General features: G+C 36.2%; 1 protein-coding gene across 4 annotated transcripts in view; it reads right to left on the bottom strand.

Annotated features, from left to right (window-relative positions):
* cadpsb (Ca2+-dependent activator protein for secretion b) overlaps positions 1–20050 on the bottom strand; it is a 78448-nt gene that overhangs the window by 23564 nt on the left and 34834 nt on the right. For all 4 annotated transcript variants that reach the window (XM_058778871.1, XM_058778872.1, XM_058778873.1 and 1 more), the window contains exons 4-11: positions 16814–16894; positions 16234–16467; positions 14736–14857; positions 8794–8905; positions 6543–6682; positions 6001–6067; positions 5699–5807; positions 5271–5483 (exon numbers count right to left, since the gene is read on the bottom strand). In XM_058778871.1, coding sequence (XP_058634854.1) covers positions 5271–5483; positions 5699–5807; positions 6001–6067; positions 6543–6682; positions 8794–8905; positions 14736–14857; positions 16234–16467; positions 16814–16894 — 1078 coding nt within the window. The remainder of the gene's footprint in view (positions 1–5270; positions 5484–5698; positions 5808–6000; positions 6068–6542; positions 6683–8793; positions 8906–14735; positions 14858–16233; positions 16468–16813; positions 16895–20050) is intronic.

Genomic DNA, 20050 nt, shown 5'->3' with positions numbered 1-20050 from the left:
TACAATTTAATAGCGCATCTGCAACGACTAAGTATACTCAAAAGTTATCTTTAAGATGATACTGAAAGACCCATGAAATGGCTTGGCAAGCACAGTTTTCTTTTTCATTTTAAAGATTTGATTAAATACAGCATATTTTTGGTCTGTTTTCCATTAAAATAATAACAAAATTAATTAATTAAAACAAGTGATTTTTTTTTTTTTTACATTTACTAGCAGACTACCATTTAAAAGTTTGGGGTAAGTTAATATTTTGGAAGAAGTTTCTTAAACTACATTTATTTTATCAAAGCTGCTATAAAAACAGCAATATTGAGAAAATACCATTTTCAATTTTAATATATTTTAAATGTAATTTATTCCTGTCATGGCAAAGCTGAATTTTCAGCATCATTACTCCAGTCTTCAGTGTCACATCTGATATACTGATTTGCTGCTCAAGAAACAGATGTTGCTTAATATTTTTGGAGAAACTGTGATACGTTTTTTCAGGGTTTCTTTGATGAATAGAAAGTTAAAAACAACAGAATTTATTAAAAATAGGAATCTTCTGTAGTGTTAAAATGCAGTTACTATCATTTCTGATCAATTTAATGCATCAAAAGTATAAAAAAAACAACAACTACTGACCCCAAACTTTTGAACAGTAGTGTAGACGCTAATAGACATGACATAAAAGCCACGAAACAATTTCACGGGCTTTTTAATATGCTCAGTGTTATATGCTAAATGGAATCAAAATCAACTAAATAGTCTATGCAATTTTCTAAAGTCCTATGCGGGTATATTTGTTGGAGAAAGTAGTACAAGAAAAGTTGTTCCTAAAAAACTGGCCCCTTGATGAATTACTTTGTTAGCAACAGAATGATAGAATCTAAATCTGTGCAGTGATGAGCGTGCTCTAATGAGAGAAAATGTGAAGAAAGAATGTGCATCGTGTTACACCAATGATTAGGGCGTGTGTCTAGATAACAACAATGATCTCACACCTTTTTTTGTGAAGACATATGGCTAAAAATAAAATGCTTAATCTAGTGGAGGACAAATAAATACTATCCAGATCTGCTTAATTAGAGGAACTTGGATCAAGTTATGTTATCCTTTGGCTGAGTAAAGCATTGCTACAATTATAAAGACGTAGACTAAACTAAAAGAGAAGACAAAAAAGAAAGAATAGAGGCACAGGAAAAGACACGAGATTGAAGGAATGAAGAACTCACTGAGGAAATGAGCTAGATAGAGGATAGACAACGGACAAACTGAATGGGCTGAGAAAAGATAAACATCAGAAAGAATGGCAAAGAAGCTCTATAACCAAGCAGGATGATAAAGAAATGAGAAAAAGGAAGGGTAAAAATATATAACAGACTATATGAGTTATATGAATCATGGAACGGTAGGGAAGAAATAAGAAAAGACGTCCTAATTACAGGGTAAACCTATGGGATTTAAGGATTTATTAGCCTTATTCATTTGCATTTTTACATTTCATAATTATACATTAATTAAAATAATGTACTTCTTCATTCCACACAGTTTTGAATCGGCTTATGCACAAACCGTTGTGCTGCATTCAAATAAGGTTAGGACCTATGGGGATGCTAATAAGCTAGGAACCATTATTAATATTATTTTACTACTATAAAAATATTTTCTAAATGGTTGTATGTGATATTTCATTGAAAATGGATGTCTTTTACATGCAGGAACACAGTGAGACACTCCACTGTGCTTTCCAATGTCATGCAAGAAAAGGAAAGAGGAAGAAAAAAATTGCAGTAAGATTTTCCGCTTGCCTATCCATTAGCATTCCGTATTTTTCTCTTAGCATTTGCAAGTTGACAATACTGGAGAAATTTTCAGTGTGTTCATAAGGGTTGCTGAGCACACTGACAAGCAAGCCACTTCAGTGGCGTGCTAACAGGCTGGCATTACGATTCTAGTGCAGATACACGGCTTTAGCAGGAAGCCAACAGAGGCTACAAAGTAATTAATTCATTCTCTGTAAAGAATGGAAGATAATTAAAAAAGGAAGAAAATGAACTTGTCTTTCCATCAGCATCTGAATGGATAACATGACATCAAAATGCTCACCTACTCAAGCAGTATAAGGGCAAACACAGGTGCAAATAATGAACTATATCTTTGCTAAGGTCTACATTGGGTTTAGGGACTACTTCAAAGAGGCCCATTTCCACCGGACGAAAGATAATTAGGAGTATTTCTCGGTGAGGAGGGATGGCAGTGCCTGCTCCTTCACATTGGCATTCAGAATACTCCACTTACATATTTGCCAACTCTTATGAAGCTCAAGTTCAAAAATAAAGAAATTAGTTGAAAGGCAAGTGAACCCTCAAGAGTAAAGTCCAAGTAGTCAAAAATGTACAATGCTTCAACTGTAGCAGTTACTGATTGTCAAAATTTGGCTTAGTTATTTATCGTGAATGCAAAAACTGACTGTCAGTTAAGGTGGCAAAATAAACTCTACAATTCTCAGAATTGACTCAAAAGATTAGCAATCACATTTTTGGATTATTTTTTAAATGAAATGCCACCAAATAGTCGATAACCGATAGAACGAGACAAACCCTCTTCCACTTTACTCTGAGGGGTCTTGTGATGCCAATGATGTTTATGTAGAGAAGGCAATTATGCAAATAAATCATAAACCATATTAACTTAGCTAAATGATAAGTACAAACGCACTAATTTACATGCAACCTAAACTGGCAAGAATAATGAAAGTTTGTAGTTTTAACCATCATCAAAAAAGTTCAACGGAAAAGTAAAATAATCTACTTTGGTCTAAGGCATGAGGAGTGAGATTTGAAAGGAGGAGAAAAAGAACGAGAGAAAAAGGATAAAGAGAGCACGTTGCATTGGTCAGATAATGGTTTTAGGATTATCTGACTGGTGCTAGCTAACAGGTTAGCACTTACCCTTGAGTCCAGCTAGAAGACAGCAGGGTAAGAAGGGACAAACCAGAATAACATAAAGACTAGCAACAAGGCTGAAGGAAAAAGCAGACACGAAAACCCTGACTCCACTACAGCTGCAGGACTAAAGAAGGGTACAAGCAAAGCATGAACGAAGAAAAAACACAACGTAAAATACAACGACCTGTATTCAACATGATAGTGCAGTTTGAACTGGTGGGTGGTCAGATTGAGTAGTGAAAGAAAGAAAGAAAGAAAGAAAGAAAAGACTATATTTTGGTGTATTACGTTGTGCTCTGCTGCAGCTGATTTTGACAGGATTCTCACAGGTGCACTGGACTGCCAAACACTGATACAATCTAAATTACTAGAACATTTACTAACACTGTACTGGCAAATACACTTACCTTCAGACATATATTTGAATGCTGGTCAAATGTGTATTTGATGCCAGTATCAGCTTCTAAATTGATTCTATGAAGGTACTGCATCCAATAAACAATTCAGAGAATAAATCCAGTTACCATTTAAAGTTCAAAATGTAAGCTATAAAAATAATTCAGGCTGTCAGCCTATAGGAATATCACAGCTTTCAAAGTACAAAAACATTGGTAACACTTTGCAATAAAGTTCTATATGTTTAAAATAGCTAACATGAAATAACATTTTCAGTTTATTTATGTATAGGTTAATGTCTACATATACAAATACATTTTAACAGTTAACATTAGTAATGTATTATGAATGAACATTAATTATTCATATATTAACATGTATTTATATATTAACAATATCCTAATAACCATGAAAACTAATGTTTCCAAGTGAACCATATAGTAAAGTGTTACCAAATCAAAAATACTCAAGGATTGCACTGCCCTTTAAATATTAACTTAATCATTGTATGTTATTATCATACTTTGTGATCAATCAGAGTAAATAATGTATATTTAATATATAATATGCTGTTATCAGAACCTTCATAGTATTCTAGAATCTGCAAAAACCTTCTGCAGCAAATAGATATTTGCTCGTGGGTGTGTGTATTGCATGGTTTATATTCCACTACTCTGTGCCATTCAAGACCACCCGGGGTGTGTTAAGGTGGAGGGTGAAACATTTACACAGTGTAATAATGTTTCAGAAGGGAGAGGGTCTGTCTTATAGTGAGAAAATTGAATGGCATCTGAACTTGTGAGGGAATCATCTGACCACAAGAAACATTCACAAACAGGACAAATAAATCAATGGAAAAACAACACAGAACCTCTACCTTTAGATTTTGTACATGTGGTTAAAACGTGAACTATATTTAATTGATCTTGTTTGAACAGTGTATCAATTCCCTTAAGACACATTTTGTGATATAAGACATTGCTATGGACAGATGCTGAAGTAGATGCACACCAAAAGACAAGGTTCTGAATAGCAGGATCTATTATTATTTTGATGCTTCAAAGTGATTTGATATTAGTGTGAAGTACTATTTTTTAAACTTTAACAGGTGTTTAAATTGTTGGTGAGAATGTTTAGCAGAATCTTATTTTAATAAAAGGTGTCAATAAAAGTTTTAAAGCAACAGTTCACTCAAAAATGAACATAAAAGATTTGTGTCATTCCAAACCCCTGAACTTACTTTCTTCTGTGGAACACAAAAGGACACAATATGAAAACTGCATTGCATGCGAATGAACAATGAACAGAGTTCAAGCTTCCATAAAATCATTAAGTCTTCTGAAGACATATAAATGCAAAATGTATGTGTTCTACAGAAGAAAGTAAGTCATGTGGTTTTGAAACAACATGAGGGTGAGTAAAAGTTGTCATAATGTTCATTTTTGGGTTAACTATACCTTTATAGATAGAAGCTGGTATTGGTTGACCACTTTAAATTATTTAAGCTACTTTAAATTAGCTGAAAAGCCTTACACATGGATACTAAAGCTAATCAGGAGTGCGTAAGGACAGTAAAAAAAAAGACATGGACATTAAAATAAACACATTTTTCCACTCTACACACTCGATCTTACCTTTTCCTGCTACTTGTGCAGTATGCTGAGAGTGCAAGGTAACATTACTATGACATATTGAGTTACTAATTCAACCTGAAAACAACCTGAATTAATTTATTCATTATTAATCTGTGCTATCTACTGTACTTTGGACCAAAATGATGTTGTCAAGGCGAACACTGTCACTTTATGTGAGTGGTTGTGGGGCATATATTAAATTAACAACCCTTGCTATGTATTTAATTTACTCGCCATCTCAGCTTCAGTCAATTTTTTCCTGACTGACATTGTGTTGAAATGCTTTACTGGTATGTTTACTTACAGAACTGAGAGATGGGGGCATCCATCTGTGCCGCAGCTCCGCTCTTAGAATTCAGTTTCTGGACCTGGGTGGGCGGGACGGGTTTGTGTGATTGGCCAGTAGCTCGATACATGGCCTGCACCCATAGGATGCGGTCCTGCTCATCGTCACTAGCAAAGATCACAGTGTCACCCTCCTTCACTGCATTGAAGAAAGCCCGGCCTCCATCCAGACCTGCACGCACAGAAATAAAATAAGTTAACTTCAAGTAAATTTAGGTTGGTGGATACACCTAAAATGCATTTTTGCTGCATTACAAACAAAAAACAAAGAGGTAGTTTATTACATTAACTATGGACATGTTCCACTAACGTCTGGCAACCAGAAAGTGAGAATAGTTTCATGAAAGTCTGGTACATAAGAGTAATCTGTGACTGTGGGAGTATTACCTGGCTGTGGGTCAGTGTAGTCCACAGTATAGCCATCTAACTGCAGCAGCTCCTGTGGTTCTGACTTCTTCTCTCGATAGCTGCACACGGCAAAGGTATACTGACTCACCTGTAGGAGAAAGAGAAACAAATAGTATTAATAGTATGCCATATGCAGCCCATTAGATTCTCTGGGTTAAATACGTGTCATATGCACTGCTTAAAATTGTAAATGGTTCATTAAGGCCCTGATGACCGAAAGGCACTTTGTTACATTCATCATATTTTTCACTCACTCAATTTAAATATATTAAAGGATATACCTGGACCAAGACAAAGAAGCGCTTCTTCCAGCGTTTCCAAACATTTTTGCCAACAGCCCATAAATACCTAAAGGAATAATCATAGGTTTCATTAGCATTTTACTTTATTAATATTAATATTATTAATGAATTTTTTTTTTTATGTTTTGAAATTAATACTTTTATTCAGCAAGGATACATTAAATTTATCAAAAGTGACAGTAAAGACATTTATAATGTTACAAAAGATGTTATTTAGAACTTTCACGAAATTGTGAAAAAAAAATTCGACATTATATAATATATAATAAGAAGAAATGTTTCTTCAGACCAAATCAGCATATTAGAATAATTTATAAAGGATCATGTGAAACTGAAGACTGGAGTAATGATGCTGAAAATTCTGCTTTGCACCACAAGAATTACATTTTTAAATGGATTTACACAGAAAACAGTTATTTTTAAATTGTAATAAAATTTCACATTATTAGAGTTTTTACTGTATTTTTCATAAAACAAATACAGCCTGTATTTGAGCATACAAAATTCACAAAATCGCTTACCCACAAGCCTTCATGTTTTGAGGTTTGTCCATGCGCACGGCAAGTTTGATCTTCAGATCTTGATCAGGGCAGGCCTTGGTCACGGTCATCTTGTGGAGCTCCGCCTGCTTTGGGCTGTTTGGAGTTGGGTGAAGAACCACCTAATCATTCAACATGAGAGAATGTTGATTATTAGTCCATCTGATCACAATTCCTAACACCAGACAGAGCAACCACAGAGTGAAAAACAAAGCTATCACCATTAATAAGAACAGCACATCCAAAATTAAACTTCTGTAATTAATTACTCTCTCAAATGTTGTTCCAAACCCGTATGACCTTCTTTCAGGACACAACTTCCATTTTGGTGAGCTATCCCTTTAACATGTAATCCTATAGCTAATGTCTGCCCTAGAAACTCTTAAGACATTTTCACACACGAAGCATTCAGTAAACAGACAAACAGGTTGTGTGGGTGTGGGAAAATATCCCTGAGTCTGGGTGTGAGCTGATAATGACATATTACTTTGCCAGTCAGCGTTTTCAGAGAAATTCTCAACATTCAATTAAATGTGGCTGTGTACTGAGAGTTAGACTGTACAGCTCTTCTCTTGGCACCTTATCAGAGAAGAGCCAGTTTCTCTCGTATTCTCTCCTGTGCTTTTTAGCCTCTCTTTTCTCTCTCTGATAAGTTGGCATAATCTATTTCTTAGCTAGAGTTAAAGGCTTAGAGATGCCTGTCTACTTTAGTCTTGATGGAGACACATTTTTTAAACCCTGTATCAATCCAGCATCCGTCAAGGTCAAAAAACATGTTAGCAATGTCATAATTAGAGGACCTCAGAGTCCTTGAATGTAGAATGTTTTTTTAGATTCCAATTCATGAATTCTAATTAAGGTTGCAAACAAGATGGAGAATTGCAATTTGAATTTGGATTAAAAAAAAGGGTAACACTTTACAATAAGGTGTCATTTGTTAACATTAGTTAATGTATTAACTAACATGAACAAACAATGAACAATGCATGTATTACACTATTTATTAATCTTTGTTGATGTTAGTTAATGAAAATACAGTTGTTCATTGATTATTCATGTTAGTTCACAGTGCATTAACTAATGTTAACAAACACAACTTATGATTTTAATAATGCATTAGTAAATGCTGAAATTAACATTAACTAAGATTAATAAATGCTGTAGAAGTATTGTTCATTCTTAGTTCATGTTTACTAATGTTGTTAACTAATGTTAACTAACGAACCTTATTGTAAAGTGTTACCAAAAAAAGAAATGACATTGCTTTAGGTTTTAAAAATAATATATACACACACACACACACTACTGTTCAAAAGTTTATGGTCGGAAAGAATTCTCTAATGATCACCAGGGCTGCATTTATTTGATCAAAGATTAAGCTATTACCCTGGTCTTCAGTGTCACATGATTCATGAGAAATCATTCTAATATGCTGCTGAAACATTCTTATAATTATGAACTTAATATTAATGCTACTTAATATTTTGGTGGAAACAATGATACAAGATTCTATTATGAATAGAATGTTTAAAAGAACATCCTTTATTTGAAACAGAAATACATGTATTTACTATCACATTTGATCAATTTAATGCATACTTGCTGAATATCAGTATTATTATTATTTTTTTAAATCCTGTTGACCCCAACCTTTTGAACTGTATTGTCTCTTTTTTTTTATTATTAATTCTATGAATCATGGTAGAAGAGCATTTCCTACGCTATAACTGAGTACACTATAATTTACTCAATATGGCACATCACAATTAGATTCAAATTTTATATTGCTCATTTTGTATAAAATTATCTGACAAATATAGGCATTTGTGATGCCTGTGTTTAACAGCACTGTACTTATCATAGCCTAGTTAACAATCAAGCATAATTACAAAAATACAATAAATCAAAATCCAGAGGGGCGTGGTCAATTCGATTCAAATTCTAACTCGTTAAAAGAAAGCCTGTTTTGTTCTTTGGGAATATAACCTTTAAATGAAAAAGAAATATTCACTGTAGAAACAGAACAGGGATTCGATCTGCTTCTTGTCATGCTTCTTGTGTCTTTACAGGGATTTTCAAGACTGGAGATTCTTTTTTAGCCACAGGCATCAATCAGCAGGAGAATGAGGCAAAAGGAGAATTATAAAGTAAGACATCACTTCAACACCATAACAACCTCAAATAACGACTGATGTCCAAAGCCACAATAAAGAAAAGAAGGATCGAGAGTTACCCGGCCCAGCTCCTTGTCCTCCAGGGCCAAGACCCCTGTGCTCTCTGTGAAGAGCTTCACTTTGACCGCTGGCAGAGGGTGTGTGGTGGTGAAGTCTCCTTGGGTTCCCCAACTGAGAACACACATACACATAAACTCAATTGATGTCCTTGATTTTAGGCTTCTATTTACTTTCTACACTCATTTTCTTCATTCTCACACACAAACATTACAGCCACCAAGGTGTTACTTCAAGGGCTCTTGCGCCTGCTGAACAACCCCCTTTAAGATGTATAGGAATGCTAACATATGGCTTTCTCCAGGTATCATAGATCTCCTTGACACTCGGCCGCTCTTTATTACTTTATCACTGCGTAACCGCTGCGCACAGGGACATCTCGCAACCCTTGTTTTCATTGTATTACTTTGATCAGTGAGGAAAACAATCTCCGCAGTCCTATTCGGCTACATGGCAGGGCTGATGAAATCGTTCGCTAACAAATCATTCGATAAGGTCGTAAAAATCTCATACTGAATGTCAAGTGCATGAGAGACAGACCAGTGGGTGAAGTGTATCGTCTGATGTTTTTGTACATAAACGCTTTCAGTCGAGGATATTCTCTGGTGATTACTGGTACGAGATTCTCTGACACAACGGACAAGTCTGACATTTGGAAAATAAATAAATAAATAAATAACCTAAAGAAGATTTCGAAAGCGCACATTCACAGTTCACCATTATTTACTGTTTCTGTACCCATGCATTATTACAGTCCAGTGTCGTGTAGCAGACCTGAGCAAAAATGCTTTTGTTTTTTTGTCTAAAACGCCGTAATGATGGAATTGTTTCTTACAAACAAAGAGATTTTCACTACACAAAACATTAACTGATGGACTGAATTACTTGTGGATTATTGTAATGTTTTTATCAACTGTTTGGGCTCTCATTCTGACGGCACCCATTCACCGCAGAGGATCCACTGGTGAGAAAGTGATGCAATGTTAAATTTCTCCAAATCTGTTCTGATGAATAAAGAAACTCACCAACATATTGGATAGCCCGAGGGTGAATACGTTTTCAGCATTTTTTAAATTTTTATTTGGGAGAACTATTCTTTTAAGTAACATTAGCAAACATTCTGGAGCATATTAACTAACTTGTTATTTATTCCATATTAAATTTACTAAGGAAAAATGAGCTTTTTTTACTTTTAGCTTAACTTCATACAATTTTCCCAGATTTCCCCAATTTACAGTCAAATTCATGCTACTCTTTAGCATGTCAATGAAGCAAAAGGAACCTCAGTATAAACGTTATCTGCTAGTGTCAATTATAATTTTTTTTAAGCTTTATGTACTATTATTTTTTCATCCCAATTTTTCTGTGGAAGCACTGCATCCTTTAAGTCCTTAAAGAAAATGCCGCTGTTACAGTCCCACTATGCTTTCCTCCTCTTTATGGCCACTAATCCATATGTATGTTGTGTAAAGCCTTCATAAAGGGAGAAATATAATAACTGTGCAGCTCTGCTATCTTCAACTTGTGTATAGGAGATCACACTTTAGCGGGTCTCAGCGAGAGTGAGAAAAGACTAGAACTCACAGACGTGCTTTAAGCAATCAGTATTGATATTATAAATAATAAATGCACAAAAGCTCAGAACAATATGATGCAACAATATAGAAACGTACACCTAGGAAAACGCAGATATACTCTCTCCTGCACACTCACACAGGGTGAGGGGTAGAGTTGGCCTAGTAAAACCGAAACACGTGACATGATCTGCTGCCGTGGAAACAGGCTGCACGTTTCAGAGGCAGCAGTCAAATAAGACAGAAAGAAAAAGGGGGAGAGGAGAGCGAAAAGAGATGGAACGGAAAAGAGGGCAAAAAGAGAAAGTTAGCGCAAGAAGGAAAAAATCTGCTATGTGTGTGGTGGGAAGTGTGATTTATCACTTGGAGAAGTGACAAATGCAGATTGAGCAAAGGGTGAACACAATCGTCAATTTGTTTGTCAAACACCAGGGGGCGATAAACATATCATAACGGCTGGGCGATTGAGAACGGATTGAGTCTAATAGCAAAAACTCTTTTATTTGCAACAAACGTGTGATTAATATGTGGCAATTTGCATGTGAAAATGAGCTTGAGGAAAATTTGCTGGCCAAATGTTTGCCGCTATATTTTTCTAAGAGCCTACAAGGGATAATAAATATTTTATATCACGAGGAATGAATTGCACCCTCTGATGATTTTCACATACTGTCTGTGTTGCTGTAGCAAAAGATGCACTAAAAGAACTATGGAAATTACAGTAGGTAATGACGCAAATACATTTAAAAAATCTATGCTTATGCAATTTTACTTTCTGCATACAGTAACAGTTCAATTGTGAATGTGGCGCAATCAATATAGTTAATTTGCTGTATAAAGAAAAGAGACATTACAAAGACTTAATTTAAATACAATGGAGCGCTATTCTGAATTTAGCTTCTGGTTGACTGGTGGTTAGTGAATAAGAATCAGGTTTTTGCATTGATAACTTGTAAATAATAGCAAAGTCTTATGTTAATGAACGAAAGATGTTTCGTTTCTGGTGAGTGTATGTATGGTTTCCATGTATATGAATGGGTTAGCATTCTAACAGTGCTAACGGCGAGTGTCAGTGAGGTTGCTGACACTGCAAAAGGCCATGCATGGCTGAACTGTGTGTGTATGTGTGAAGGCGCCTTTGGGACAGTCCAAGATATGTTTATTCTTGAGCTTGACTGAATAACATTTTCTAAGTACATCTGAATGTCAAATTTCCTTTTCTCGTTGATTCTGCTGTCTCGGCCTCCTCTTAATCTCTCTCCTTCAGCATGTCTGTTTGATGTGACACATTCTTGTGTGTCCATTAGCGCTGTTATGCTTTGCCAAAATGAGCCAATTCTCTCTGTTTCCAACCGCCAGTGACAGCATGAATACATGAATATAGACTGAGTTCTATGACTCATAATCATAAGGCTTTTATAAGAGCTAAGTGCTTTACAGTTGAAAGAAGAAAAGAGAGAGAGCGGGAAGCAAAATTTAAGTCACAAAAAGAGGAAAAGAATGGAACAGAATCATGGATAGAGAATAAAGAGGAGCAGGGGAGCTTTGATATGGAAAAGGAAGTAAAGCTGGGCGATATACTGAATATTCACAATAAATGTACAATTTTGCTGGTGATGTAAAAAGAAACAATATTGTGAATGTGTGATGTGTTGATTGCAACATCGACATTGTTATTAAATTGAACTGAATTGAACTTGAATCAACACTGAACTGACTCAAGATAAAAAATGATTGTGATGCTTATAACTGAATCGAACTTGTTTCACAAAGAATAAACTTTGCACAGTTATTGAACTGAACTGAAGCAACACTGAAATGACTGGAGTTGAATAATGACACTATCGTCTTGCTTCAGCTGCTTTGTAGCACAATTTGGATTTGCATAATTGATTCTGTTATTTTCTAGTTTAATATTGTAATGTTTTTTGAAACAATGTCTATTGCATAAAGCATTATAAAAAATAAAGGTGACCTGACTTGAATGTTTCAATAGCTTTGATTTGAATTTCAGTAGCAACAAATGGCTGGTAAGTTTGATTCACTTTCAAGTTTCAGGTTTATTTTAAAACATCAACTCAACTCATCAGCATTTAAAATGGTATTTTTGCATGGAATTTTTCAAAACTGTAACTAAAAAAAGTGTTAAAAAGGTATCTATTTTATCTATTATAATTTATAGGCACTGGTGCAAAATAAATAACTCTTTCTTGTGTTGAGATTTGATTTACTTATTCTTTAAAAAAAATATTTTTTTTTTTGGCTTTATATTGATTTTTTTGCTAGTCTGCCCAGCCCTTGAAGGAAAGCATAGAAAGGAGAAAAGTATAAAACAGGGGGAAGAAAATGTCCTTGAAGACCATGCTTCACTGTAGGTTTTCCTCATTTGTGGAGCAAGAAGGTGACCTTGTATATGAAGCAGATTTTACTCCCATCAAAGGCATGCTACATAGTGTGTATGTGCACATTCTTGCACATACACACACACACACATGTGAAGGTTGGTGTGTGTGAGACGATAGAATCTAAATGCTAATTCTCACGTGACGTCATTATTCTTCGGGAGTGCTGGAGGCTCTCTGTCCCTCTCTCTCCTTCCCTTCTCCCCCCTCCGCTGGGATACGCACTCCTAATCAGTTTCTCCACAGCTGATTACTTTTCTGAGGGGACATGGAGGCTGTGTCTCATATTCTCTGATTCTTTTTCGCTCTCTTGCTCTACCATACTCCCTCTCGCTCTTTAGCTCGTTATAAATTGGCATCTGATCCAATGATGGAACGTAGGGCCCAAAAATAGCACCATGTCATGTGCTCATCCCTTGAGTAACTGCCTCTGGCCAAATGAGAGAGTTCTAGTTGGAGGACACAGCACCTGAAACTGCACTGCCGTTAGAAAAATATCCTATATTATGAATGTAATGCATGCTGAGAATGTGAAAGATTGTATATTGTATATCATCGTAACATTTACATTTACATTTTAGTCATTTTGCAGACGCTTTTATCCAAAGCGACTTACAATTTGGGGAATACATAAAGCGATTCATCTTGAAGAGGCAATCCGACAAACGAAGTGCTTGTAACACCAAGTCTCAGGCATTGTTTAAATAAGTACAAGCTAGCAAGGGAAGGAATAAATAGTTTTTTTTTTTTTTTTATGTGTAGGGTGAAGTCAAGTAGTGTCGAAAGAGATGAGTTTTCAGCTGTTGCTTGAAGATTGACAGGGATCCAGCACTCCGAATATGGGTGGGAAGATCATTCCACCAGCCAGGAATGGTGAACGAGAATGTTCTGGAGAGTGATTTTGAGCCTCTTTGTGATGGTACCACGAGGCGTCGCTCACTAGCAGATCTCAGATTTCTGGAGGGGATGTAGATTCTTAATAGTGAGTGCATGTAGGCGGGTGCTGAGCCTGTGGTTGTTCTATGAGCAAGCATCAGTGTCTTGAACTTGATGCGAGCTGCGATTGGTAGCCAATGCAATGAGATAAAGAGAGGTGTAACATGGGCTCTTTTGGGTTCCTTGAAGACCAGTCGTGCCGCCACATTCTGAATCATTTGTAGAAGTTTGACTGTGTTTGATGGAAGTCCAGCCAGAAGAGCATTGCAGTAGTCCAGCCTAGAAATGACAAGGGCCTGGACAAGAAGTTGTGCAGCATGCTCTGTCAGAAAGGGCCTGATCTTTGTCTAATTTTAGGGAAAATCTACCAATCCATAGGAAATCTTATAACTAAAATTTAGCTTATTATTAGCAATGGAATGATTTTATTAATAGGGTAAACATTTGATAAAATAAGTATTTGTATACATTTTGACGTTACATCAGACACCTTTCACATTGCTCTCCAGATGTCAGCATTATCCACTGAAATACCCATATCTACATAAATTGACACATATTTTAAAGCATTTTAACACATGAATGTTCAAAGTTTGGAATCGCTAAGATTTTTTTAAAGAAATTAAAACTTTTGTTCAGTAAGGGTGCAATAAATTAATCAAAAGTGACAGTTCAGACATTAATATTACAAAATATTTCAGTTTCAAATAAATGCTATTCTTGTGAACTTTCTGGCTGCTGAAAATGTAGCTGTGCCATCACATTTATAAATTATGTTTTAAAATATATTACAATAGAATTCATTTGTAAATTTAAATTTAATGTGTAATACTTTTAACAATATTACTGTTTTTACTATATTTTTGATTACATAAATGCGGCCTCGGTGAGCATAAGGGACAAAAATCTTACCAACTCCAAACCTTTGAATGGTACTGATCAAAATCATTTGAATCTTAAAATTATACATTTTTAAAAGATATTTACAGTTAAAAAAATAAAAAGCAAGAGAAAATAAAGAAAGTGGCCTACGTTGGTTTGGAGGCCTCAGCCTGGTCCGTCTGTAGCTTCTCTCCACCTTCCACCTCCATTGTGCAGTACACAATGCGGTTGGGAGCCAGCGACTTCAACCCCTGAACTTCCATAATCACCACCTACACAAAAGAAGCATTTGGTTGTATTTTATATGCAGGTATAGTATGTTTTGTAATGCTCACATAAGCAATTAAACATTCCCTTGTAGGCTGTTTTAAAAGCTCTTATTTCATTAGCAGCCAATCAGGATCCACTCAACTTCTTGACCACACTATCAACATTTATTAGTATTCAACTTTCCTGTTCTTGACACTCATTGAATAAGCACTGTTTACGTCTGGAGTGAAAATCAATCCACACACCCAGAGCACCTATAAAATCCGGCAGCTCGTAGCTCCCCAAAACAAAATAGACTCCAAAGACAGAAGCCAGGCTATCATATCCATAAAACACTGCTCTGTCAGCCTCTGTGACTACTAAAGCCATGCCACGTTATAATCAACTGCCCTGAAAACGAGCTAGCTCAAGATAGTATAATTATAGCAAAACCTGAGACTTGAGAGGGGAGATTTCTCAGAGGCATTCGATATTCTCTGGAATCATTTATCAAAAATGCAGTATAACCTTTTTTTAATATGCTGCAGCCTTTTCTGTCTGCAGTGTATCTATAATTTATGCGATAGCAAGGGCTGGAAACTTAGTAAAGATTAAAATCTCATAGACGCATATGTTAAACTAACACTGCAGCTGCTAATGTTGCTAAATTTATCATTACTCCTCATTTAAATTCTATATCAAAACTAAGGACTGTCTATTACTTCGAAATGATGAGAGGCAAACCCTTAGACTCCCGAAAGATATTTACAAGTGTGGCAGTAAGCGCTATTTGAGACTGTTGCACTTTTTTCAACTATGTAACATGCTACAGACAATTTTTTGCAAAGTTTTGTTCAAATCAGCACATTGTAACAGTTCAAAGGATACAACTACAACTAAAACCTAAAAATACTTGGCAAAGTCTGTCATTTTTTAATGGAACTAGCACCAAAAATGCTTAAAGGAATAGCTCATCCAAAAATGAAAATCAGCTGTTTGGACTCTCAATCTGACGGCACCCATTCACTGCAGATGATTCATTGGTGAGCAAGTGATATAATGCTAAATTTCTCAAAATCTGTTCCGATTAAATGGCTTGAGGGTGAGTCAATTTTCAGCAAATGTTCCTCCTACCACTCTTTCTGCAGCTGACATTTTCTCTCAAGTTTGGTTATTAACACTTAATAGTTAATTGTGTGCAAAACATCAAGAATGTCACAGTAAGACAGAGATGTCACAGACCTTCACCGAAGAAAGTCAAATGCATGGAAGCCTTGAGCAGGGCCACAACTAAAAATCACCCTCTCTCCCCTGGGCCTGATAAGAAGGCATACTATGTGAACCCTGGCCTTGGCCACAAAACTAAACTACACTGCCTGAAGGCTAGAACAGTTCTTACCTCAAGTGTGAAAGACAGCACAACATCAGACTTGGACAGCTGGTTTTCATCTTCCTGTCCCATATCAATGATGGAGGTGTTGTGTCCCCTCTTTAGCTTCTGCAGTTTGAACTCTCCTCCCTTTGAAACCGGCATGCTCTCCAGGTTAGCCATCAGCTGGTTGACTGAGCTCTTCAGCTCCTCGATATACATAGCCTCCATCTCCTTCGACACAAACTTGGGGAATTTGCCAGCCTGAATTTTTTTAAGAAATAGCAAAGAAGAAAATTTGAATATTTTTAATTATTCCGGTTAACAATTAAAAAATATCACTGATGTTAACATTGTTAAAAACTAGTATTTTGTCTGCTTGTTTGGAAGAAGGCTTAACTGAACTTAATTCAAAATGTCAATTTGACCCAAAAGATATTCATTATGGAACAAGTCCTACTTGGCAAAACTCTAGTCGGTTTGAATTATAAAGTGAATGTGGGTGCATAAACTGAATTGGCTGAGTTGCAATGGAATGGATGCCAGTTCTGTTTACAGAACGTCCGGAGCATCTCTGTCCACGTGTAAGTGATCAAATGATGAGACTTACCCGGGCAATCTGATCAGCCATCTGCAGACGCCCATCCAGTTCTCTCCTGATCTGAGCTGCTTGCTCGTCCAGATTATCCAACTGCAACCACACACGCACACACAAAGTAATACTGGTAACCATCATCCCTCAAACCTCCACACACTAATACCAACCTATACATCTCCAGAAGGCAGCTAATCAAGTCTGACCCCTTTTACAGCTTTCCTGCACCACATATGTGACATAATTGGGGTCACCAGGGGTCAGATTAAAAAGGTAAATGGCCACACACATCCTGAAAGCAGAGATACAACTGTTCCTTATTACTCTAAGTGATTAAAACTGATAAAAGTCACTTTCATTCATTTGAATTAAGCTGACATAATAAAATATGAATATTGCATTTTATTACAACTTAATATTTATAAACAATAATGAGATATATTGCCTTGGGAACTGACTAAAATAATTTTATGATGTATCAAAATTATTAAAACTAAAATTCAAATAAAAAAAAAACAAACCTTAATGACAAAAAAAAAAAAAAACATAAAATTAATAAAACTTGAAAATGAAAACTGGAGATATTAAAATTAAAAGCTATACAATATTAATACATACTAAATATTAGTATATATTTTACTATTAATATTTTCAATACTAAAATAACACTGATCCTTTGCTCATTTGTGAAATAAAAATTTAATAATGAACAGCTGCATTTCTCCTTTCAAGATGCGAGTGACCACTTACCTTTTCATTAAGTGATTAAAACTATTAAAACTATTTTTCATTCCCCGAAATAAAGCTGCAATAAAATAAAATATCAATTTTACATTAGATTAGAGAGTAAAAATGTTGCTTTGACAACTAACTGAAATAAGTTGAAGTATTAAACTTACTATAACTAAAACATTCACTAAGTGATTAAAGGAAAAGTTAATTTAATATCTGTTACAAAGAACTTTTAATTCATACTTTTCACTTTTACCAACTGATGTATGCCCTCAAATCCCACAGAATTCTGTGACCACACACAGCATCAATAAAAAAATCTAATATATTCCATCTGTAACCAATTTTTGCACTGCTCAAATATACAGCCCCTCATACATAAATACATGGCTATAAATCCTGTTCTAAAGCATAAACTATATCACACCCACAAGGGCCCTGGGCAAGATGGAAACCCCCTATGGAGAGGAAAAATCTGATGTGCTGGAATAGGAAATAATCTCTTCACCCCTGATAACTCTGTTGCACGTGTGTGGGCGTGTGCGAGTGTGTCACTGTCTGTTTGTGTGTTATGACATCTGAAGCCTCCCCATCCAAAGCCATCACTTCCTGTCTATGTCACTCTCCTGCTCCTGTCCTCACAGAATCCATGGGCGACAGCACCAAGGCAACCCTTGCCATGGCGACAGTCAGTCTGGAGTGGGAAACCCTGTCACAAGGGGCAGAGTTGAGTCCTCGTCCCCAGAGCCCTGTCTATCTTCTGCCCTGCTCTCCAGAGGCTGTGTTCTAATTAAGCATGGCTCAGCAAATACAGGAACCCTCTGTGTGCACATTTGTGCTAGAGCGGCCCCTGAAATAGAAGAAGTGCGTATTTGGAGCAGAATTCTCCGCCGCATTGTGTTAGACTAAAAGCTTTTGCTTAAATTATTGATCATAACCCTTTTGGTCTTCAAAAGTCTGCATATAGGTTTCTCTGAAGCTAAAAATGCCAGTGTGAACTTTGATGGCACATTGGGAGGACTGCAATGACCTAATGACCTGTTTCATGATCGCATTGTTCTCCAGGCTGGCTCGGGGGAGAGTAGTTGCGGAAGGGCGTGCCATAATTTTTTGGAAACAGGCAACCTCTGCTCTCGGTTTATGCAAAATGGGCATCTCTCTGTGGTTCTTGAGCATTTCATGCACGTCGCTAACAAATAAGCCATTGTAAATAATTTACAGGAGACATCCGTAAACACGACTGAAATGCTGGTCAGGAATCGCCTGGTAGATCCAAGTACAAACAAGGTGGTAAAGCTCAATTTCCTCCTTTATTCGGCACGCTTCTGTTCTGTTCTCTTTCATCAAAAGCCTAGTCTTAATAATAGATGGCAAACACAACATGGAGGTTGGGTGTAGGTTCATCATTAGTTTATTTACCTTAGTTCTTAATTTAGCAGCTGTAACTCTGGTGTAAAGGCCATGTTATTGGCATGTGTTTAACATTAACTCATATGGTGTGTGACATTTCACATCAAAGCGTATTAAAGCAACAAGCCATGGGAAGTCATGCATTATATTGATTTTACACTAATAAAAGGGTGTTGTTAAAGCAGTCATCCTTAACCTTGCTAAAAACACTGGAATGCACAGACTCAAGTGGATTACTACTTTTATACAAAAAGCAGAATAAAATGCATCAGTGTTTAATAAATTAATATGGGGATATGGAAATATATGTGGGAAAACAGTTAATATAGTAGTAAATCACAAATAATGCAAATAATGCAGTTGTCTCTCGAACCAATTCAAATTCAATAAAATAAAAATAAAAATAAACAAAAAAAATAAATAAATTCAAACATAGTTTCCTTAAAAAAAAGGGGGTTACTTATAGCTTGAGTTGAGTCTTGTGCTTAAATCCTCCCTTATGGACAGTAAGCCAAATATGTTTACCTTTCACTTAAGGATTACATGAAAATTTATGGATTGTTTATGGAAGGGATGTTTTATGGGAGGTTTAGCAGAAAGAGGTAAATACTTTCTGAAGGCACTGTAATTAATTAGAAAGCTCTCTTTGCTCTTGTTATTCTCTGTTGCAAGCAGTAAACAGAAAATTCCAGGCCTGGTATAATCACCAACTCCAGACACTGAAATATAATTCAAAGGATCTTCAGCATTTGACTGCTGTTTGTTTAGTTTGGACCCGTTAATTCAAAAGACACTATGAATCCCTGTTGGCTTTACGTACAGAATCCAGCGTAGCAGGCACAGGGTTCGAATGGTAATGTTCGCTTCAGTGCCGTGATCTGATGGAGTTAGATGGCATCTCAGCAGAGGGAGCTCCCGACAGCTGTTGCCCCGATTCCTCAGTCCTCACCGAGACGGAGCGAGTGAAACTCAGAGACTCACAGCATCAATAATGCATTCACGCATTTAGATTTGCTGATGGCAGACTGTGTTCTCAACCTTGCTCGTTTCTTCCTCCTCTCTCTTTCTCGCCGTTTTCTACTGTCACCACACTCCTTCACAGCATCTCTC

This window comes from Onychostoma macrolepis, chromosome 06 (genome assembly GCF_012432095.1).
Source record: "Onychostoma macrolepis isolate SWU-2019 chromosome 06, ASM1243209v1, whole genome shotgun sequence".
Lineage (NCBI taxonomy): Eukaryota > Metazoa > Chordata > Actinopteri > Cypriniformes > Cyprinidae > Onychostoma > Onychostoma macrolepis.
The sequence above is the reverse complement of the archived record's forward strand: the minus strand, read 5'-3'. Positions and strand labels throughout refer to the sequence as shown.